The following is a 25,786-nucleotide window of genomic DNA, read 5'->3' on the forward strand; positions in this document are numbered from 1 at the left end:
CTTAAAACTTCTTCCTTTCTGCTTTATTTTATCTTGACACCGCTACTCAAACTACAGAGTTTTGAAAAATAGGAAAAAAATGTACAGCGTACTTTAGACATTCTTGGTAGATATAGCAAATGTCAAATATAGCTTCGATCTTCCCATACATTGATGCTATTTCCCTGGCTTATTCATAACTACTAGCCAAGTTACTGGCAGCCAAATGAGCAGAGCATGAAGCTAAATGTCCTTTTAGGCTACCCTTTCCAGGAACTCTGCTAATAATTATATGTAATTAACTTCAAGCATACATGCATTTGTTCAATCATAAATGGTTTTAACTATCTTCCTAGGCTCTGTCAGTATAGCAGTGAACAAAGACCCTGTTTTCATGAAGGTTGCATTCTAGGGGAAGAGACAAATGAACCAATAAATACATAAAATAATATCAGATGATGATAAGGGCTGAGATGTCAACTAAAGCAGGGCAAGAGAATGGAGTCATGGGGTGACAGTGATAAAACCCTTTCATAGGGATTCTAGGAATGTGCTCTATGAGTCACTAGAAAATGTATCGTTAGAAAATGTCAGGCAGCTCTCATATCAGATCCCAGTCAAGAAAGACCTGTGCCTCTGATGACAAGTTAGAATAAGGTTTTCCTGAATAATTTACTATAGTAGACAGAGAGAGGTGTACCATGTCCCTCTTCTACATCCCGATGCACAAATGTGTCAGAATCTACTGACCATTTCCTTGGCCACTGCATTGTAAAACCACAAGAAAACATGAGGTAAGAAGGTCCGTACTACCAGATCTTTTCAATATAAGATCCACCCAATAAAATCTCCATGAAAAAAAGAAGAAAGGACCATAGACTAAGAATCTAACAATTTAGATTCTTGGCAAGGTTTTATCTCTTAAACATCTGTGTGATCTTGGGCAAATCACTTGATTCATTTCAGCTCAACTCAACTCAGTTCTATGAAAGTGAGGCTCTTGTCTGTTTTGTATATTATTCTTTTCCAAAAGATAAGCAAAGCTGCTAGTACATACTTCAGGAATCAATCAGTGTTTGCTGAATGAATGAAACACTTGCTACCTACTATGTACCAGACAGATTGTTAGATGCAAAGTGTAGTCTTAAACAACAGGATAAAAAAATCCTTGCCTAGTTCTTAATGGGACAAACTCATTTCAGTTGCTAAAAGAGTGATTTCTAGATTTTTTTCCCCAGCTTTAAATGTTGTAATGTGAGACTCTTATCAAAAGCTCCATTGTCTCCAAATGCATGTCCTCAATCACAGTGATAAATAAAAAGTTGCTAAAAACAATGGTGAACAATTAACAGAAACATCTTACAGGCTTTAAAGTATGTATCCCATCATTTCTAAACAGATTGGTAAAAAAGAAAATAAAAGGAAAAAAATGTTGTATGATGGTTAATCTCAAAATAGGCATAAACAATAGGATGCTGCTTGGACTGTGATATTAATATGTTTAAGGTAACAGGTTTGGTGCCCATGACAACCAGTTAATTTTGTATATGGAGAAATGCTGCTATTACAGACGACAGAGAATGTAAGGAAAGGTTTGAAATCATAACTCTTTTCGAACATGTAGTTCTCTAAATTTCACCTTCCTCTATGTGCATAGCTACATGGATCGATCTCATAACTATGCAATATTCTATGTACAGAGCCCTGACCATTCTTGATAGATAGATAGACTGTCAGGGGTTTCTCAATCTCTCATTGTTTTTCATATCCACCCAACTATTCAGGCTGTGAATACTATTAGGAGAAAGATAACCAAGATTTTTTTATTAATTTTAAACAATAGGTAAGACATGTCCTAAACACATGAAGGAAATAGGCCCAATACTGGTACCCTGCCCACAATTGCAGTTAGCTTCTTTTGCCTGTCCTCCAGTTACCTCTCCGTAGTTTTCCTGGGAGATCATTAGGGCCCTCCATCCAGTTCCACCAAGCAATCCCCAAACCCAAACGCTCCTAGAATGCTCTCCCCCAAATAGTTCCCCAAGTTGGAAAAAAGAAGCATGAATTCCATACTCATAAAACATATTGTGATGCAAAAGAAAATTTGCACTCAGCATAATGAGAATACACTTCTAATGGAGTACATGAAAAATGGCATGCCTATGTATATATATATATGACATACCTAAGCACAGGAGTAACATTAAAACAAGAACAAATCATCTGGCCATGTAAGAAAAGACAATAGTTGGCACCATGTGTCATGACATAAGAAAGTGAAAACGAGTGTCTGTAAATGCAAAGGGATTTTTAAGATAGTCCTTTGCCCTTCACACACCTTCAAATGGGCAAATGAACTCTAAATACAATGCAGACACAATTTAAAAGAGAATTTTCAAAAATACAGTTAAGGTTGTTTCTGATGATCTTCACTAAGCAGAATAAACACAGAAGGGGAATAAATCTTTCCTCAAAATGTCACAGGTAGGAAGAGAAAAGCTTTAGAAGGCCTTAGGAAATTATAGGGATTTCACAAATAGCATGTGATTAGAAATGGAGCAAACTCTAGGTGGTTCTGAAAAATGAAGGAGCTAATGGGTAACACACCACCTAGTATAGCAAACAAACTTAGAAGGGCACTGCTGCAAATGTAAATAGAAAGTTACCTCTGCTTCACTTAGCTCGCAGCATCAACACAGGATAGAAACTGAATTAATTTTTCTTCTCAAAATGAAAACAGCAGTTCCTATCAGTAAAGAGCATGTGAGTGGCAGGTGCAAAGACTAAAAAATAATAATAATAATACATAAAGGAATATCAGGTAAACATTAATATCCAATTACGTATTTTGGTTTGTGTGGTAAGCCAGACTTTGGGTTCTGTTTGACCCTAATCAACTAATCTTTTCCTTTTTTTTTAATATAAAAATGACAGAAGTTTCCATTTGTAATAGTTTTCCCAGTCTGGTATGCTGTCTTATGACAGAGGTATGGTGAAGGAGTATGGTTGTATTTTGTGATTTTAAGATCACAAAGTGTAACATTACCTCAAATTCTAGTTTGCTTTCACCTTGCATTTAGGCTTTTCCCTCAACCTGGCAGGCCAAGTGCTAAGAAAATGTGAGACACCAACTATTCTGCCAGTGGGCTCTTCACGGTGCTTAATAAAGTTCATGGCCATAATGGCTGCATTATTGCTATTGCTGCATAATAAATATCCCAAACTTAAAATAACAAACATTTATTATCTCACAGCTTCTTCAGGTCAGTAATTCAAGAATGACTTACCTGGGTAATTCTGGCTCAGGTTCTTTCATAATGTTGCAGCCAAACTGCCGGCCAGGGCTGCAAACAGCTGAAAGCTTGATTGGGACTGAATGATGTGCTCGCAAGATCACTGTTATGGCTGTTGGCAGATCTCAAAAGGTCCGCTTCCAGGCTCACTCACATTGTTGCAGGCAGGCCTCAGTTCCTCACCATATGGGCCTCTTAAGAGGCTGTCTAAGTCCCCTTACAACATGGTAGAGGGTTTTCTTCTTCTCAGGACTGCCTCATGACATGGAAGCTGACTTCACTTAGAGAGAATGTGTAACGAATTGAATGGTGACCCCCCAAAAGATATGTCCATGTCCCAAGGCCTAGAACCCGTGGATATCAATTTATTTTGAAAAAGTGTCATTGTAAATGTAATTAAGGATCTCAGGACGTGAGATCATCCTGGATTAGGGTGGGCTCTAAATGCAATGACAAGTGTCCTTATAAGAGAAGAAAAGAGGAAAAGGCACAGAGGCATATAAAGGAGATGACTATATGAAGATGAAGGCAATGATTGGAGTTATGTTGCCATAAGCCAAGGAACACCTGGAGCCACCAGAAGCTGCAAGAGACAAGAATGAGTTTTCCCCTAGACATTTCAGAAGTCGTAGAGCACTGCTGACATCTTGATTTCAAACCCATGACTTCCGGAAATGTGAAAGAATAAATTGCTCTTTTAAGCTTTCAAGTTTGTGGTTAATTTTTACGATACCAAGAGAAGGCATCAAAAATGGAAGCCATGGTCTTTTTGTTACCTATTCTTAGTAATTTCCACTATTCTGACACATTCTATTCACTACAAGAGAGTCATTAAGTTCAGGTCATATAAAAGGGGAGGAGAGAAATAGCAAAGAACTTGTGACATATCTTTCAAACCAATAAAGTGGCCATCTAAAACTCTCAAAATGACTTACAAAGTTTCCCTTTTCTATGAGGATGAGCTATAATGGAAGAAATCCAAAATCGACTTTACTAGTCGAGCTCCTAGTGTCATAATTTATATGCAACTCATCTAAAATTACTGTTAGTAATAACAGTGACATATGAAATAAGAAATTTCAAAAGTACATTCATGTATATCATCTCACTTAATAGTTGATTAAATTCCTATAAGAGATATTCCTATAAGAGAGTCAAAAAGACTCCAGGAAAGATGGTACACTTTAGCAGAATGAGCACCATACTGTAAGTCAAGATATCCAGGCTCTAGTCTTGGCTCTATCTTTTACCACATGACCTTGGGAAAAATTAAATAAGCCTTTTGGGCCTTAGTATCTTTAATTGTAAAATTAGGAACTCAGATAAAAAGATCATTAAAATTCCCATCAACTGTGGCAACAGCAATATTATCTCCATTATCTCCAAAAACTAGAATAAAATTAAAATTATATACATATATATATATACACACACACACATATGTGTGTGTGTGTATATATGTATACATATATATATACATATATACATATATATATATAATTGGAACTCAAATAGAATATTTGTAGCAAGGAAGAACAATTGAAAAATGTATGGACTATCTTGTTTTTCACACCAGGAAAGATGATTTTGTTTCTTAACCCAATGCTAAAGTGCTTTTACCCCACCTACAATGAATTCCTTCCAGATAGTATCATGGCTCTCAGCTCAAATATCATCTCTGCGGGAGGCCCTGCCTAACCACAATAGAAAAAGTATCCCCTCCCACCACTCTCTATTTTACTGTCATGCTTTATTTTCCTTATAGCCCTTACTATTATCTGAAGTACTTTGCTTTTATATGGACATCTTTTTTCTGCCTGTCTCTGCTAGAAGCTAAGATCGAAGACAACTGGAACCTTAGCTATCTTCTTAACTATAGTCTTCTAAATTATAGAAGAGCATGCTAACTCAGAGTAAGCACTCAGTAAACACTGGTTGAATAAGTGAATGAGGTATGCTAATTATTTTCAAGTGATAATAGAGCCATATATTTATATGATGTCTTACACTATTAAAAAGTGTTTCTGTGGATATCCCCTAACAAACTCATCTAAGCTAGACATTACTACTCCTAGGTAACCATGATGAGGAAATTAAGGTTCAAAGATTAAAAAACTTTACCAAACAGATAGAATGTCCTCAATTCAGGACTTCTCCTTAGACCTTCTACCTTGGCATTTAGTATTATTGACCCAGAGCCAACAGTTATGGTCAGTACAGAGCTTGGTTCCATCAATATTTTTAACTGAAAACACCTTTAATCAAGCCATAAAGTGGTCTAATGTTTAATCTTTGGGACTAGTGATTAATTGCAAGAAGAATAAATACATTTACAAGTTGTTTTGTATTGTCCACTTTTTAATAAAATCACATATGTTGGTAATAGTTCAAGGAAGATTTTGGCACTTGGTGAAAATCTTCATTTAATTCAACATTCGCTACTTATTTCAATAAATGTATTCTGCAATTCCTGAACATCAACTGCCATGGCTCTGAGATTAACCTTTCCTGTTTGCTTGTGCCTGACCTCAAAGCATCCTAAATTACTCAAAGCAGTTCCGATGGTTTTAATTTATGAGAACACCTTCAAATATTCATCTTTTAAATCCTGAAAATAATTACCCCTGCACAACAGTAACTCTCTTTTTAATCTTAGCTGATAACTCTGATTAAACACATCCAAAGGCTGATTACCCCCACTGTGGCTAATGCCAGTGTCACAGCTAACTACTTATTTCACAGCAGGAATTGCCTTCGAGAGCCTATTTACATTATTACCCAGAATTGATTTACACTGTTATCTTCTATTGATCACATAGGAAAAAGAAGGTATAGACAGTGTCCTGTTAAGGCTTGCTAAGATGTCAAACAATGCAAGCCAAGCACAGGCATTTATTCTAATCTTAGCTCAAATTCAACAATATAAATACCAGTTGCTTTCAAAATGTAGATACTTTCAAAAGATACTCTTTACTATTAGAATTGTTTAGTTATTTCATCACAAAGCCAATTGGGGATGGAATTTATGCTATCACAATGGGTCAAATAAAAGAGAGAAAATGAAAGTCATCTAAGTGTAGGTTATATGTGAGCCATGTGGACAAAACAAAACAAATTTTGCCCCTGTGTTCTCCCACACTGCTAGAATCTTTAAACAAGCAGCATGTTTGGTCATATGATAACAGAGAGGCTGCAAATACAGCAGTACTAGTCTCTCAGATTTCTAGAATCACATACTCCTGAATGTCTTCTTGGTTGGGTTCCTGCAGTGGCAGCTCTGACTATGACAAATGCAAGGCTTTCAATAATTCCCCCAGTAAACATGTATCAATCTCTGTACTGGTTATGATGTCAGATGCTAAGGACACCAGGGGTAAATGAGACTGATATGATTTCTGCTTTCTCAAATATTATTCCGTTTAAGAAGACAGGCAATAAACAAGTAAACAGATACAGATATCACCACTAAACGTTGAAATATGACAAAGAAAAAGAAGAGAATGTCAAAGTTCTCTTCAAACAAAGCCTTACTCTGTGACCCAAAAGGCTGCCTGTACTGTGTGGCAAAAGAGTGCAGGGCAAGGAGTCAAAAGGCAAAGACTCTGCTCAAGATCACACCACTATCTAGGTCAATGGTCCTCACACTTGAGCATGCATCAGATTCATCTGGAGAGCTTGTCACACCTCAGTTTCTGATTCAGTTAGTCTGGGGTGGGACGTGAGAATGTGCATCTCTAACAAAGTCCCAGGTGATGACCAGGTGAGAACTGCTGCTCTTATTTTACAATCTTCCTGCCTTTCTTACTTCCACATTCATTACAAGGATCACTACACAGATAAAATGTATAAAACTGCTTAAAATAAATGAAATGGGTGGTAATTATGAAGAAATAGATTAAAATCAAAGTGGAATTCCTAAAACACTCAAGGAAAATGAGCCAATCAGAGTTGATTTTAGGAGGAACAATCCCATTTCTCTCTCTCTAGGAAGGAAGATGATTTTATGTTCTTTAAAAGCCATTTTTCTCTTTATGTACTATAAGTAATTTAATTATGGAAGGGGCTCATGAGGACCCTCAGGCCTCCATCAAAGACTGACAGAGTCATACTCTTAGCAGCATGCCCACTCCACTGCCTTCACAATCAGACACCTGCTGGTAGGGTCCACAATGGCTAAAATCAGGTCATGCTTTGCAGAGGACTCATTTGAACCATCCTATGAGCTACCTACTCTAGAAAATGAATTTCCTCAGGACTACAGGCTCCTTTTCAGCACGTTAGCTAACACCACTGAAGGAAGCAAAGAATAAAGATTTATTGTCTAATACTCTGGTAGTTTGAATTAACTCTACCTTCAGAGACTTGACTTATTCACTTTCTGGTTCTGGCCCTATTGAGAACAATGACCTTTTTTTTTTTTTTTTCTAGGCATTTTATTTTTCAAGGTGGCCTTATAATTTGAAAGATTTACAAGGCTTCAGATCATCCATTCCCAAAGTGATGTTCTGTTGAGGCAACAGAAGTAAGGACGGTCCTAAGAAATAGAGGCAGGCATTTAAGTTTCACTTTTGTCAATACTGATCTGAGTAAGTTATATACATTTAATAGTCGATAAATATTTAACCTCTCGGGATCTCAGCTTCCTCCATTATAAAAAGTAGGAATCACCATAGACCATAAGTTGCCAAACTTTCTATAAAGGGCATGATAGTAAATGTTTCAGGCTTTGTGGTCATACAGCCTCTATTAACAACTACTGTTTTATCATATTAAATCAGCTATAAGCAATATGTAAAAAATTAGCATAGTTGTGTTCTAATAAAATTTTATTTATAAAAACAAGCAGCAGTCTTGGCCAACACCTGCCACAGACTCTCTCTGCCTACCCTAGGGATACTTGATCACTGCCATGCCTCTAATATGGACTTATTTTGTTATTGGGAACAACAAATTTAACCTCTCTGTACCTGAATTTCTTTTTGCGTTTTAAGAAAATATCATTACTTGTCATGTCACTTCCTCATAGAAATTTCAAAAGGACTGATGAGCTAATGTTTCAAAGTACTATGATTTTTTGATGAAGGGCACAAGAGAAGTACTAATTATTATCAACGATATCGTTTAAGCTACTATCATCTGATTATTATTGCACCTGGGAATAGAATAAGGACTCTGATTCATACCACTCTATGATATTCAAACGTATTATGCTATGGCCTCTTACCCTAGAGTTTCCTTTCAAATGACTAATGAAAAACTATGAGTCTGATGCTAATATTACCCTTTCATGTCTTCCAAAGATTAAATAGAAGAAATAAAAGAAACAGATTCCACCTTTTTATATACAGAGGTTTAATTTTTTTCATTTATCTTTGATAATTCTTCAGCCTTAAAGCCTAAAAATGAATCATTTATAAGAAACAAAATAGACATGTGAGCTATGATGAAAATCATTAAATAAAATTGATATGGTTTTTTTGTTTTTTTTTGTTTTTTGTTTTTATTTGTTCACCTTTCGGAGAAACTCCATTAACAGTAAATTTCTTAGACAAGAGATTTTGGAATTAGATATATGTTAAAATATGATTTAAAAACACAGTGAATAATCGACACTAATTTCATCATTTCTTAGGAATACTAGTGTACATATTCTTTTACATCTCTCCCACCACCAATTATCAACCAGTCTGGCACTTTTAACAATTAATGCATTTGATAGATATTTCTTTAGTATCCATTATATACAAGGGGCTGTTAGAAAGGTGGAAAGTTGTACATATGTCAATAAAAAGTAGCACATAAAAAGTGCCCTCAGCATGTTAACATACAGTATCCTGGATTCTGAGGGAAAAGGAAAGTACTTTTAGCTTCATTAATAAAGGAAGACTTATTTTATTGCAGAAGTGATATTTGAGCTGAGTCTGGAAAACAGCTAGAAAAAAGAAAAAAAGACAGAAAGAGCTTTCCAGAGAGCCCCAAACACGAATCCTATGCACAGACATACCATTGTGAGCTGTTCAGATCATATAAAAGGTTGTAAATAATTCAAGATATGGCGGTAAATCATGGAAGGCCAAATATAAGGCTAACAAGTTTTAAGAAAAAACCTAGTGAAGAATTTTGAAAGGAGTAGAGCTAGATTTTATTAATTCATTCAACAAATATTTTTTGAACTCCTATTATGTGTTAAATGTTTTTCTACATTGCATGAATACAGCAATAAATGAAAAAGATGCAGGAAAAAAAAATTTCCGCCCTCATTCTGGTGTGGGGGGCAAACAATAAACAAAATAAGTAAGTGATATAGTATATTTGAAGGTTGAATGCTACAGATAAGCAATTCCAAATACAGCAGAGAAGCCATTATAAATAGGTTGGTGTGGGTGGCACCTGAGGTTACATTTGAGCAAGAGTTTGAAGAGGTGAGGGAGCATGCCATGCAGGTATCTAGAAGAACAGAATTCCAGGCAGAGGGAATGCTGATGCAAAGGCAGTAAAGATTAGCAAAGTAGCCTGTGTGAGTGAGGGAGAGGACAGAAGGAGATGATGTCAGAGAGGTAAGGAAGGTCGTATCACCTAGAGACTTGTAGATAATCATAAGGACTCTGGATTTAGAAATATTCATCTACCAGCATCGGGCAGAAGGGAAAGCAGAAGGGAAATTAGAAGTGGGAGCAAAATCAGAAAAGCTATTTTCCAGGTGAAAAGGTCTGAAACCTTTCATTCATTTAACTACTCATTCATTCACATTAATTCAGCACATATTTAGGAGACACTATGCTAGATACTGACACTAGAGCTATGACTGAGATGGACAAATCTCCCCCAGACGAAGCTGACCTTCGAGTAAGGATAATGCTAGCATGTACAGAAACATCCCATATGTTGACAAGCTTCTGAAAAGCTATAAAAATTCAAATTTTATTATAAATCCAAAAAATCTTTAATACTGTAAAAGAGAAGATCTCAAAACTTCCAATTGTATAAACAGCCCTTAGTCCAGTTCCTAAGTATTTCCTTAGAAATAGCCTTCAATAAAATATTAGCCAGTATTCTTTTTACTCTTAAGATTACTTTTGAAAAGAAAGACTGGATATTTTACATCAAAATAAATTATTCAAAACATCCAAGTCATGAAGAATAAACTGAATATCTGAGGCCTATCATTCCACCAAGCATGATATGAGTCACAGACTACAAATATATTAATTCAAATACAAGCATTTGTGAATATATTAATTTAGCAAGGAAAAAAAAAAAAGCAAAGACCAGTCCAAAATTACCAAGTTTGTCTGTAATCCATACAATAGCATTTTCTAAACTAATTGCTTATGCATGAAGATATTATCACTGGTGGCTGGACGACTGGCGTTAGTATCCCTATAATGATAAACCTCCTGTCACAGAGGACGGATAGGAGCCAGTCTCTGCTGTCAAATTGTCATGGAATTATTAAATATGGAGGAGAAAATGACCCAAACAGTATGTAATAAGCTCCCTTTTCATTCTCTTTCTACAAAAGCACATCTGTGGATTGTTAATGACTCTGAAATGGATGAACCAAATTGATAAAAAAGAAAAACATCTCTCAGGAAAGGGAAAATGAGCACACACAATGTTTATAAAATATAATTTAAAATATAAGCCTTTGACAGTATTGTGAAATACTATAAAGTGGCATATGAATGTAAGCTACTATTACTCATTTTAGTATTGCTTTCCTTGCTTTTCTTTACATTTTTTAATATAAACTATTAATCTTTCTAAATATAGAGACATACCAAGACCTATTCACAAATAGTACATGTGTATGACTTTCATGAGGTAGCACTACCATTTTCTAATCTGATAATTTCTATTATACTATTATGTTGGATTTTTTTTTTTACTAGACGTGACCTATGGGCTATGTACAGTGACTTAAATGTGTGTCAGGCTCTCATTATCTTGGCTCCCATGGATTCTGTACCAAGTCCCATTGACTTTTCATGTCCAGATTCTTTGTCTCACAAAGACTCACTTGCCCTAGGAAGCCCAGGAAAGCCACACCTTACTTAGCTCAAGGGCATGATTCAATCATGAATTTCTTCAAGCAAAGATATGGGTATTGCCCATCTTTGTACCTTAGTGCCTGACACTGTACAAATCTTCCATAATCCTGTACTAAGATGAATGACTTATTTAGAGGGCTATCAAACAGAAGCAAGCACATTAACAAAATTATCATAGTGTCAATCCATACATTAGAGCCACCATTTTATTTGGTCATATTTAGTGATTCTGAGGTTGTCTTCAGAAATCTTAGAGTTGAAGAATTTTTGATGTGTTTTAATATCTAACAGTGTAGTGAATCAACAGAACAGGCCTTAATCCTTGGTTTAAGGATAGATACAAACCTAAAAATAGTAATTTGCTTTTCTTAGGGTGTATTGGTTAGCTATATCACAAAGGTAGCATGCTGTTAAAAAGAAAGACTGACCAATATTTATAAACATAGTGCCATATAATCCTGGAAATGAAACTCCCTCTAATACTCAGGCTCTCTGCATCAGAGGGAGAACTACTCTAAACACCACTGTACACAAAGAACTTTATTTGGCATAATTATATATTCCAAGTAGGAGTGAAGAGTCATTTGGCACATGATTTGACTCTTCCACACAGGGTAAAACATGAGCAAAGAAAGAAAAATGAGAAGTCATTAAAGGGAAAATTAAACAGTATATGGTTGATATACGTTCATTAAAAACGCACTGTGTGAAATGTAGGATCAGGACTATAACATTTAAAAAGAAAAATAGCATTTTAGTATATTACTATTTACTAAAAAATCTTCAAATTTAAACATACTTTAAAGTAATCTTTAAAATACAATGCACTATCTCTCCATTCATACATATCCATGGGAAATTCATTCTTACACAACTTGTCTACACAAAGCCCAAAGGGTATCCTACAGATCGCTTTGTAATTTTTCAGTCACACTTTCTCCACCGCTAAAAGAAAAACAAAAAACAGCTTCACTTTTACATAAAATGTATTCATAGACGCAGGCAGTCTCATAAGAGGAAGGTAAATGGAAAAACAATTAATTGGTGTCTCAATTTCCGGGTCAAGGCACACCTTGAATGTGCAGTGAAACCTTCTACCTCCACCACCCAGGCCCTGAAGACAACGTGCTAAAAAAAATCTATGCCTTTAATCAGTTTCCTTCTTACCATTTTTATTCCAAACTACCCTACTCAGTTGGCTAAATGACTAAACAACAAGGTCAATCAAATGCAATACTTCTCTCTATTCAAATATAATGGAAATTTTGACCATTCCACATTCAAAGAGCAAATACATTCTCACACTGACAACCACATTCCATTGGCTTTTTCCTGAAAGCAAAGTGTGACAGATGCCTTGGCTGTAATTGCCAATCAGCCTTTACATGGCAGCTGAAAACACAATACATCACTTTGATCTCCTTTGCTCTAAACACATTCACAATCAAGGAACCTGAACAAGGAATAAGAAATTGGCATCATTTCCAGAAGCTGTCACTCCATGGCACTTAAATACTATAATGTATATTTTGCTCATATTTTTATTTCTTTGTTTTAGAAACACTCTGTTGACGATCTAAACAAAAATAACCTGCAGTCAAACATCATATACATATATATTTGGAAAACACATTTTATCACCACATATGATAAAATATGAGCACATTTAACTAAATACCACCACTACCATTTCCTTTCCCAGTTATGCACCCGTGGAATAAAACAAATAAAAATGCTTGTCATATTTTGAAACAATGTTCAAAAGAATGTTACTCACATTTTGCAGGCAGGTCGTAGCCACATGTGATTTTTGCATGTCCAGTATCACAGCCGTTCAGGTTACGACATTCAGCTAGCAAACAGGGGCCAGCTGCTCTGTGAATACAGCCATCCACTAGGGGGGAGAGAAAAAAGTTAGCTCATACTTGACCATTTGGAGATAAATGCAAAACTTAAGATAGGAAGAAAAAAGGAATTCAATTTGCTCATATTAGAAATCACCATAGCCCATGGAAGAAAACCCATGGTTGCCAATCCCTCGAACACTATGTTTTCCAATTTCTCTTTCTCTCTCTCTCTCTCCTCTCTCTCTCTCTCTCTCTCTCTCTCTCTCTCTCTGTGTGTGTGTGTGTGTGTGTGTGTTTTAGTTTGTAGGTTAACAGAAGTAGAAAAGGTTATAGAAGTAATGTGCCTAAATGTGCCTAAATGTTAAACACCAGGATCTCAATGTGTGTGTGTGTGTGTTTTTTTTTGGGGGGGGGCCCTAATTTGTAGCATTTTCTAATTTCAATTGTGTAACTATTCCCACCATGTCCATTTCAAGCTATCAACTCAGTGTCACAGAACACAAGGTTGGGAAGAAATGCTAACAGTTCTACTTCCTGAGCTTGTAAGTATTGTCTCCAACAGGTTGTAGATGAAAACAAAGTTGAGAAGAAAATGAGAAAGGCACTCTGGAACATTTGTACTCACCTCAAAACTGAGAGAGTGGAATTAAAGCTAATCAAAGCAAGAACCAGACCTCTGAGTTCCTCCTCCCCAAATACATTTCTTCCAGGTGTGTAACAGGGCACTAGATGATGGACAAAGGTAGCTTAGGTCTTGATAAATACCTACAAAACCACCCTCACTCACTTGACAGGGACTAAAACAGAACTGCTGCTGCTACTGTTGTAACTTTGCTAAATGATCAGGCTCTCTGTCCTTCACCAACCTCAGGTCTCACTGGCTCCCTGGCCTTCACAGTGAGAATCATAAATCTGATGCCATCAGAAATGACAATTTTATATGACTGTATTGGGGGTAAATGAACAGGTGAAAGGCTTAAGACCATATGCACGTAAATCAGGACATTGAGAATCTGGGTTCTTAGTTGTTATTGAATGGTCCCCTTGGACAGAAAGGAAATGCAAAATTGCAACAAGAAGGGCAATGAGACAGAAAAAGAGAGTAACAGTCATCTGAGATGTAAAAATAGACCAGGATATTAGTGGTCTGATACTCTCTACCCAGACCATTGCCCCTCTCTCCACTGTTCACAACACCATGTAATTGACCATTACTTTTTATTCTTATTATTTTTATTATTATTTTGAGAAAAGATAAATATATGATGAGATGTGGTCACTGAGGGACGTATAACTTTTCTAATGTCCACCATTGACGGGTGTGAAGGCATCACTTTTGGCTGAATAAGTCTCCTAAGGAAACAGGGTCATCTGGGCTTTACCACATCATCACTTGCATATCTGTGAAGTTTGAGAATGAACCTGGGCCTCAAAGACCCTCACAACAAAATGAATTCACTCCAGACTATCTGAAACTACAGTGTTTCAGAAAACCTATGTTGAAATCCAGACTCTACCTTTACCAGGCATATGGGACTCAAGCCTCAGTTTCCTTAGATATACATCAGTGTCAATAACAACACTACTTCACATGGCTGTGTATGGAATTTGAATCATATAATGGATGAGAGGCACCACATAGTGTTTAGTACAGTGCTATGTGCCCTATTAAGGGTAATTATCTTAAATTCCTTAAGTGGAAATTTTGTGTAAATTTTAAAACATGTTTTCCTCATTTAAAAATGAGGAATATAAAGAAGTAAGAATAATATGAAAACCACCATTTACTCTCCAACCAAGAGAACTCAACATTTGGATGCTCATTCTTTCACTTTTTAAGCACACAGGCACTCATAGATATAATTTTTTCTTACAAAAAAGTTTGATAAATTGTTCAAATTCTTTCACATAGCAATTTTTTACTTTTAAAATTTATTGTATAAAATAATTAACACAAATGCAAAAGATATAAGTAAAAGAAATATCAAAGTTGTTTATAATAGTGAAAACTGAGAACTACTCAGATAAATAGAGAGCTGGTTAAATAAAACAAAGTCTATCAATGCGATGAACTATTATGTAGCTATTAAAAACAATGGGCCAATGTTATGTAAATAGAGTCCTGAACATAAAAAGATTTCTAAGTGAAATGCCAGGTTTAAAAGAGTTTATATAGTATAGTCACAATTTTGTTTACAAAATTATACACAAACATACATATACATATACATTTATATACATACACATAAACACATATAGGAGTTAGAAAGATATACCCCAAAATGTAAAAAAATGATTATGGGATGGGAAACAGAAAATGAGACTATCAGGTAAAAAATTAAACCCTAATTTCTCTATGTTTGATTTTTCTTACAAGAACTTCAAGTACTTTAACGTGAACGTATTCTCTTGGCAAAGAGATAATTAGTTACTTTGTTTAAATTGAATAACTAATATAGGATTGGCTAGTGTACTTAATCATATGCTGTCAAATATTGTCTACATTATACAGATTGCAGCCTAATGCAGTTTGAAGATACGTAATTCTCAAAATCTTCATGGCTATACCAGCATTCCTGACTGCTGAAAGTCTAGCTGAAGAGCTATTTAATAATAATGACTATAGCTTAAATATACTGAGTGCATCTTTGTGCCAGGAACCATAAAATGAGGACAACTTTATAAGGTAGATACTAATTTTATTGTCACCATTTTATAGGAATTTAGAAGAGGTTAGTAACTTGCCTACATTCACAAAGTATTGGCAATGTGATTCAAAATCCCACCTTGCTCTAGTCTAATTCATTATAATTCACAGCCTTCAGTACTTGAATCCAGGCAGTCTTACCTCAATTCTTGCACGTAGAATGTTGAACCACTAAAGACATTACTTTTTAATTCCCATCAATTTTATTCATGAGTTACAACGTACATACAATCAATTTTGCAGTTTTGATGAGTTTTAACAAACATACATACTCATGCAACCATTATGTCAATAAAGATACAAAATGTTTCCAACAATCCAAAAAGCTCTCCTGTGCCCTTGCTGTCCGATTTCCCCCTAACCATAGCTAAATTTCAACTGTTGTATAACTTCAAACTTCATATAAGATATGGGGAAGAGAGAGCTTGCTTTCACTCAGCAAGGTTTTGAGATTTATCTGTGTATTAGTACTTCATTATTTTTATTCCTAATATTCCATGTTGAGTACACAATAATTCATCCATTAATCTGTGAATGGACATTGGAGTATTTAAAATTTTTAGCTATTACGAATAAATCTTCACACTTACACAAGTCTTTTTGTGGTTAAATATTTTTATGTTCATCGGACAAATATCTATATGAGTAAAATTGCTAAGTCAGTATATGTTTTACTTCGTTCACAACTAACATACAGTTTCCCAACAGATTATACCAATTTACATATACCCTGTCAGCACCAGGCTGATTGAGAAGGGAAGGTTTCGGTGGTGAGACGCCCAGTTGAAAGAACGCACAGGGAGCTGACATGAGAGCGAAACGACAGGCACCAACTTTATTGCGGGGAGCACACTTCCACGTTGGGGGACTGCATGGGCTTATATATGCCAGAGAACAATAGTGGCATTCTGACACACATGTGTGATACAGCAAGCTGAATCATTCTTACATAAGCTGGCGCAGGCGCACTATTGTGTTTAATGTAACACACTAGATCCGGAGTCCTGTCCCTAGCAGTGAGCCTGGATCACAGCCAGACCGGGGATCAGCCAGGCCTGGGGCCCACATGCCTCCATCAATGTATGAAAGTTCAAATTTTAGCAATTCTTTGGTGTTGTCAGCCTTTTTAATTTGAGCGATTACAATGAATATAAGGGGGTATCTCATTGTGACTTCAAATTTCCCTGATGATTAATGATGTTAAGTATCTTGCCAAGTGCTTATTAGCCATTCATATATATTCTTTCTGGAAATGTCTGTTTACATCTTTTGCTATTTTCTTTGTCTTTTTATTACTTAATTGTGTTAAATGTGCTATGATTTCCATTCAACTTTTTATTTCAAATATTTTATTTCTTCAGTTCTCAAGATTTTCTTTTGGTTCTTTTTCTTACAGTTTTCATATTACTCCTGAAATTTCCTATCTCCTTAATCATTATGTCCGCCTTTACATGTAAATGCCTTAACAGATCTCACATAGTGATTTTAAAGGCCCGTCTGCCAATTCCGATATCTAGATCAGCTTTGAATCTCTTTATATTGACTAATTTTTCACATGACTCTTGTCTCATTTTCTTGTTTCTATGCATGTCTAGTAATTACTGATGTCATCTGAACATTGTAAATATGTTATAAAGGCTTTAGATGTTAAAGTAATGATTGCTATTCCCCACATTTTACATTATAAAGTCTTTAATTCTAAATGTGATTCCAACTTACCCTCCCAACCTCATATCATTCCATTCTTTCTCTCTTGGCATCGCATCAGTCTGATCTAGGTACAACTAAATCCTCCCTATTTCTCAAACATACCATGACTTCCTTTCTAAAGTACTCTCTACCCAGACCATTCAGCTACCTTTTCTTTTCTGTCTAGCAAGGTCTTTCTCATTTTTCAACTCTAATTTCAATGTTTTCTCCTCTAAAAATTCATTCACAAAAACCTATTCGCAAACCATTTACACTTTGCAGGACAAAATAACGTCTCTTTATGTTCTCATAAGGTTCTGATTTGTACCCTTATTTTTATACTTATAAATTGTTTTATAGCTATTACATAAATAAAGCAGACTTTTCATATTCTACCAGCTCCTTGAGGGCACAGGAAGTGGCTTATTCTTTTGTATATCCCCAGCTATCTTTATAACTGACATTTTGTAGGTGCTTAATAGATGCAATTAAACGTGGGAGAAAGTAGTGTAGGTTTGTTTTTTTGTTTGTTTTTTTGTTTTTTAATTAAGGAAGTGGTCAGGCTAGAATCAAAAATTAAAAAGTAAAGTTATATATACAGCAACATATAATAGTTACAAGTCTAGTGAAGAGCTTCCACATTAGAAGTGTTAACAATTCACAGAATCTGAAAATCCACCCACTTCTTGGGTCTGGTGCAGCCTGTTAGAAAACCTGCTCCTTTCATTTTCCTTATTGTCAGGTTAACAAGGCAGCAGGCCGAATAGTAGCAAATTGTGCGATTCAACACAGCAGCACTTTTTCCATCTTCCCCACCACCATCCCCCAGTGGGAGGGGACCGAGCACCAATAGTCAACATTCAGGCTGGCACACAATATGTTCAGTTTTACTCAAAATATCTAAACTTAATTATAACTAAAAATAACAATAACAACAAACCAACAACAACCAAAAACGAACCCAAGATCAAAAGTCTAAAAGAGAAAGCTGAACACAATTTTCCAGAGGGCAATAGAACTATCTATGCCTCTTATCCTACCAAAGAAATTTTCCTATAGGAAAAAAATAAAAGACAACTAAACTCTATAAACAAATATCTTTGCCAAAGCCCATTTATTTTACTTCCTGGGCATATAGATAGATAGCACTTCCTATCCTCCTTGTAGTTATATGGGGTCATGAGATGAGTTCTGTTGAAAGGGATATGAGTAAAACTTATGTAATTACTTCTACATACAATCTTAAAAATCTTGCATGCATTCCTCTACCCGATCTTCCATTGTCTGCAGAGGATCCGTTGCAAGACTCCAGTTTCCCAGGAGATGATACAACAACTAAATGGAAAGTGCCTGAATCCCTAAATGCCTCTGTGGATCAGTGTTCCTCTCACCCTTACTGGACTATCAATCAAGTGATAGATAACCTTTATTATGTAAAGCCACTGAGGTTTGGGTATGTTTATGAGAGCAGTTTGCCTTGACTAATATATTTACTGCTGTTGTAAATACTAGTGTGATAATTTTCATTCGCCTCAATTACTGCTGTTTTTCAAAGTTTATGTAAAAAAATTTAGGTTTTTCCTATTAGAATGAATATATTATTTTGGCCAAGTTCATTCCCTTAGATATGCCTCACAGTCCTTCATCATACTGGCCTCCGAGGACTCAAGGAACACCAAAGCCAGGCTTGTCCTATTTATTCAAATAGTTATCCTTCCTACTCAATGCTTGAAATCAGGCTAATAGAAGATAAAGGCTGAGGACTGCCTGAAAACTGTCTGTAGTTATGGCCAGCTAGTAATGGGGTGAACACAGAGGTCACTTGTGGGGTTGCACTTCAACAGGGCTGAGGAATCTGGCTGCAGCTTCTTCAAAAGACCAGGGTTTTTGCTGTACTGACACACCTGTCATTTACCATCCTGACAGTGACAAAATGCTTGCAGGCAGATGGTTAATTAAGGTAAAGGCCTTTGACTCCCAGAATATTTTTCTCAGTTATCTAACAAAAGCTAAATTCAGAAGACTTCAGCCTATTAATTAGGCCATTTTATTTAAGTTTCTTTACACTATCGCCTAGAGAATTAGACTGTCTGAGGGTATGGTAGAAAGATGGGTTTCAGTTGTTCTTGGGGGAAATTGTTTTCCACTTTTGTCAAAATTACCTTGGGGTTTAAAGTTTGGAGATGGTTTTACAGAACAGCCTTATCCCACTATCTATCTAAAATAAAGATAAAAGAGATAGGACGTGAAACCACACCAATTTTTCTGACCTAATATTTATTTTATTGCATGATTCCAGGCTGCATTCCTCAGGTAAGGCTCCCCATTTTATAAACAAATGAATAAACCGATCCTAAAAATACGATAAAGAAAAACAAACCCCAAAGCATTGAATGGCGGATATGGCAGACCAGTGAGTGTAAGAGGTAGCAAAGAAAAACAACCAGGAAACTGTCTAAATCTATATTTTGAAAAATACTAAAAATATTATTTAGCGAAATCCAGTTATTTTAGAAATTGGCCCCATGAGGTCTCTTGCTTGTCTTACAAAGACAATTTTCTAAACAGTTTTTAGCAAGGGAAATTTTGAAGTTCTTAGATGTGCACATATTCATTTAATCTTCTTCTGTAAATAAAAGACAGTAACTTAATTTAAAAGCAGCCATACAAATCATATTAGTATGAAAAATAAGAGGTTCTCTTCTTGAATATATCTCTTAGAAGCCCAAGAAGATACAACAGAGTTATTTCCAAATCAAATCAACATAAATTTATTAACAAACTACCTTGCACAAAGCATTCTGAAAGAAGCTGTGAAGGAATCAAATAATAATAATACATCAAATCTTCTGAGGGTTTACTGTGCACCTTCTGGTGTGCTAAGTGACTTAACTTTCACGTTATAAAAGCCAGTGTTGTGAACTGGAAAAAGGATAGTTCTAGAGTCAGAGGCAGAGGTTTGAATTCTAGTACTCATTTTAGCTCATGTGTATAACAAGGACCCTCATAGGACCTCTATCCAAAAATCATAGGTTTTTTTGTGAGTAAATTAGTTATTATATAACAAAGACTTTGAATAATGCCTAGCATGTAGCAAGGATGCAATAAATGTTTGTTATGCTATTACATTTAATCATCATAAAATTTTTTAGAAGTAGGATCTATTATAATGACCACTCAACAAAGAAGTGAAAGTTAAAGAATTAATGCAAGGTCATGTAAGAGCTGGGGTTAGAACCCATGTTTGCCTAAACTTAAAGTCTGCTTTCTTAATCCTTACTCTCTCCTACCTTCATTAATGCAAAGAAATATAAACTATGGTCTCTCCCTTGGAAGCCAAGCGAATAGGTCAGAAAGGCTCAGAAGCATGTTCTCACTAAAATAAAACACCATAAGCAATGCTAGAACATCTTAGTATAGAGAATATATCTTTTAATATATCGACAAACCTTTTGGGAACATGTCATATATTAATGTGGTATATTTTGTAAATTACCACATATTTAATTCTCAAAACAATTCTGCAAGTTGGTCTTGGACTTTATTACTTTTCCTATTTTATAGCTGAAGAAAACACATTTAAGAAAAGATGTCTACAGTCTTCCACCTGTTAAGTGGCAGATACGAATTTAAGTTTTATGGCTCTCAAAATGAAGTCAATATTACCAAAGGAGATATAAAAATGTGGATTCCTGGACCCAACCCAAAATCTATAGAAATGGTCTCTCTAGCAGTGGGATCTGCATTTAATAATTTCCACAGATAATATAGATGCACACTACCAACTGAGAATTTGAGAATCACTCCTCCATTCTATCTTGCTTTTTTATCAAAGCTCCAGAAAGTGGCAGGTAGTTGGGTCTGTGGTGAGTAATCTGAGGATGCACTGGATACATGAAATCGTGAGTCTTGGCTCTGATAAATCAGAAGATCTCCTTTAAATTTAAGTAGAGCTGTGTCCTCATCTTCTCCCACTCATCCTAATCAAACATCCAAGCACTCCCTGCCCTTAACAGTTTGCACTTAAAGCAGGCAATATTAACTGGAAATAGAACTGAACTCCAGTAGCAAGTAGGATTTTGATTAGACACTGCTTCACTCAAAGATAGATGTGGTAATCATTACACACTTTGGGCGTGAACGGGTCTCTGCTATATGGTCTCCAAAGTAAGGCCACAAGATATCCATATGGAGAACGGAAGAATATATTCAAATCTTTACTGATATTTATAATTTTTATCTAAAAAAGATATAAAGTTTAAGGTTACTAATATTTAGTATATAGATTGACAGTAGTCCTTGTATATAATTTATAAGTAAACACGCACACATATAGAAGCACACTAAAAAAATTTGTCCTGAAAGAAGTGCACAATTGAAAAAAACTTGGAGTCAACAAATGTGGCGATTAGGAGTCCTCTAGAATCAAACTACCAGTCTCTGTCCCTTAGAGTTTCTGCATGTATATAATGGTATTATGTTAGTACCTACCTTGTAGGATTCTTAAGATAATTGAGTGAAGTAACATTTGTACAGTGCTTGGCTTGTGCAGTACCTGCATAATTACTCAAAGAATTTTAGTGTGGTAGACCTTTCTATCACAAGTGCTGCAATTATTCTCATCTTTCTAACCATACCCTTAGCAATGTGACTCTACAGTTTTTCCCATGTAGAGATGTAACCTGTTTCACCATTCCTTGAATCTAGGCTGATCTTATAACTTGCTTTGGGCAACAGAATGAGGCAGAGGTGTTTCTGTGCCAGTTCTAGTCCTGAGCCTCAAGAGGCCTTTGCACTTCTATTCATTCTCTTGGAAACCTCCTCGGCTTCCATGTGAAAAAGGCCAGGACAACCTGCAGAAGGGTAAGAGACCATGAGGAAAAAAGACAAGCTATCCCAGCTGAGGCCATCTGAGACTAGCTAGTACTCAACTTCCCTGGCAACTGAGCACAAACACATGAGTGAGCTCAGCTAAGATGAGAAGAACTATCCAGCTTTAAGCCACTAATCTTTAGGGGGTGGTTTGTTACACAGAAAGAGCTAACTTAGCCATCAACATAAAAAAGATACAAAGCAATTATCCACTCTCAAGTGAGGACACAAAGGAATAAGGTTAAATAACTGTCCTAAACTCTTGGGGAAGAAAAGCAATATAGCTGAAGTAATCAGATGAAAAGTTGATTCCATTAGCGGTCACCTATAGCCACACGAAAGATTTACGTGTCAGGTACTAAATAGCATCAATGTTTCCTTTAGGGAGGAGAAGAAATATCTCTGAGAAAAATACAATACAATGACAAGAAGATCTACATCTAGAAGCTTCACAGATGTGAGAAATTTAGCCATTTGAAACAGCCTTAGGCTGACTGAAAAATTAACTTCTATTATGAACCTCCTGAACTTGCTGGTCAATTTGACAATGAGATGTGCACTGTGATCCCAGAAGATGATAAATGTAGTAGAATAAGCATTTACACATTTCTTAACTCAGGAACCTGGAGCAATTTTCAGCTATGGATCACATAAGTAGCTTTCTTCATCTCTAATCCAAAAGCTTAGACATTGATCTTTAAAAATCAAGAGACATTTCTATCTCCAAGAATCTAAGACCTACTAAATGTGCAGATACCCAAGAAACTGTGATTTTTGTTTCTCTTGTTGAACTAGAATTTCTAAGCGAGGATAGGAAAATATTTCTCAGAAACAGTTACAGTATGCCTCCCAAATTTTTTCTCAGAAAAAAATATAAATCATGAGCTCTGTCTCATCATTAGGTTTGAGAGTGAGAAAGTCAAGTTGATTACAATCCAACTCAGATTATGAAAGATATATCTATTCGATGTAAACTTCATGGTGAACAAATCACTATAAGACCTAACCCATACATTTCCTTCCACATATTCACACTCTCTCTGTCTCTCTGTCTCTCTCTCTCTCAAAAAAAAAAAAAAAAAAAAATCAACTTTGACCAAAGAGAATGTCGTTATGACATTATGACAAAGATTAGTGTTTTCCTACCCATTCGTAATTTTAATTTTCCCTTCTAAGAGAATCCCTATATTGACTGGGGTGGCTATATGCACAGCTATATTTACCAGCAGCTCTTTCAAGGATAAAAAAAGATATGAGTGACCAATTTAGATGGAAAGAGATGCCATTGGGTAGGTTCCCAGGTAAGTTCATTATAGAGGGTTCGCCCACACAGATCTTTGTGTATATAAATACACACATACAAATATATATACATATATATAAATATATATACACACACGTATAAAATATATGTCTTTTAATTGGCCTTTCTCACTCTTCAACCTCCCTGCATGAGACTGAAACCTGCTGTTCAGATTTCAGTAGCTATCTAGTGAGCATGAGCATGAAGGCTACATTCTAGCATGACAGTAGTAGGTGACTGAATCTCTGATGGCATCTGAGAAGGTATCATTTTAGCCTTGAATTACTTTTCATTGAATGAGAGAAAACATTTTTCGTGAATGAGCACATGTTTTGTGCAAGCCACTATTTTGGGCGGGGATGAGGCTTCTATAACTTGAAGTCTAATGGCATTTTAAATGTCGTAGGCATACATTTTAATTTAGTTGAGATATGGTCCCTGAAATTCTAGATAAGGGACTTCCCTTGAACCATTACCAAAGTATCAATTACTAGGAAATTCTAAACTGACAAACATTGGAAAGAGAACAATACAGCAGATGGTTCACTGGAGGAGTATTCTTGACCATGCCATTGTAGAAGGAATGCCACCCGAAGAATCTGGAATGTGCCAGTCTGGCAGCCATGTGACCTAAAGGCGGCTTAGATCTTGTCAGCTCCACCAGGGAGGTACATTTCCACCAGCAGTCATACTGTATCGACTCAAGGTAGATGCTACTATAGGATCCAGAGAAGATAGTGAGGGTCATATTTCTCTGGAAATCCACAGACAGTCTGAATGAGGGGTAAATTTGCCATCAGAAATGACAAGGATTTTCAGGCAAAGAATATATTAGCTGGTACCTTGAAAGCTCAAAAGTACATTTTTTTTTTTTTAATTTGGCAAGTTTGCTTGGGAAGAAAAAATAAGCAACTCAATTTTTATTGAAGGGCATCCTCATTCCTCCTCCCAAGGAGACACCCTTCTCAAGGAAATATGAAAAGACAGGTCCTAACACTATATTTTGAATAACCTTCAAAATAACCTTCAAATTAATCTGATGTTAATAGATCATAAATAGAAATTTTGACTTTGAAATACTAACTGCGTTCTCAGAACAGCTGTAATAGACCTGCTTCTAGAATGTGATTTTGCCTGGGTTAAAGTCATAGATGGTGTCTTCGTTTCTGGGGAAGTCTTAATAGAGACCAGGTCAAGTGGAAATGCAGGAGCAGGAAGACCTTCTCTTTCCAAGAGATAAGAAATGGGCCAACTTAAATACTTCCTCTTCTATCAGAAACTTCCTAGTGGCTGGGGACATAAGTTCAGCACTAGGGATGATGTAGGTCAATATCAACAGGTGCCTCTCAGACAATCTCATTTGTTATCAGAAAATGAGACTTGTGGAGAAAGGTAATCTTTCCTCAAGGGATTCAACTTTTGAACTTTCGATCATATTATATAATCTCTTCTTCTCATTTTCTTCCTGTGAAGTAGTAAATTTGTCATTTTGGGGTTCATACGCCCATCTGCTCCAAGAAATACTAATGGTTTTAAGTGAGCTAATAAAGAATTAAAAATCTTCAGGAAAGAAAAAGAAAGCTCTCCGATCTTTCACCTGAATGTCTAAAGGAAAATGGTAAAGCTCGTCTGTAAATATGTATTTGTAAAAATATAAAATCTTGACACACACAAAAGAGAACCTTGGTTTTTGTAAACTCTTTGCCACTCACTGTGCTTGAGTTTTAAAAGGACTAATGACTCAGTGTAGCTGTAGGTCTAGGAAGGAGATAAACAACAAGCAGCCTTTTTCTTCAAAGTCCACAAAGGAAGATGGTATTTATTGCCCCAATCCAAACAATGACTTTTTTTTCTCCCATTATTTATTTTTGTGAGGAGCTTTGAGAAATAATCTTATGTGAAGAGAAAATTTAGATGCAAAAAACATTTTGGTCATTCTCTCAAGCAATAAAATGATTATTTCTTTTTGACTTTTTTTCTGATTAAAGAAAAAGCTGACCTCACTTTAAATTAAAGACTAATTTTCAGAAAAGACTAATTTTCCG

At 35.8% G+C, this 25,786-nt stretch overlaps 1 protein-coding gene across 1 annotated transcript in view; it reads right to left on the reverse strand.

The window, feature by feature from the left end:
• Positions 1-25,786, reverse strand: part of MACROD2 (mono-ADP ribosylhydrolase 2) — a 1,804,338-nt gene that overhangs the window by 1,200,442 nt on the left and 578,110 nt on the right. The window contains exon 5 of the mRNA XM_039874459.1: positions 13,101-13,217. Within this exon, the coding sequence (XP_039730393.1) occupies positions 13,101-13,217 (117 nt within the window). The remainder of the gene's footprint in view (positions 1-13,100; positions 13,218-25,786) is intronic.

Source organism: Pteropus medius, unplaced genomic scaffold (assembly GCF_902729225.1).
Source record: "Pteropus medius unplaced genomic scaffold, Ma_sr-lr_union100, whole genome shotgun sequence".
Lineage (NCBI taxonomy): Eukaryota > Metazoa > Chordata > Mammalia > Chiroptera > Pteropodidae > Pteropus > Pteropus medius.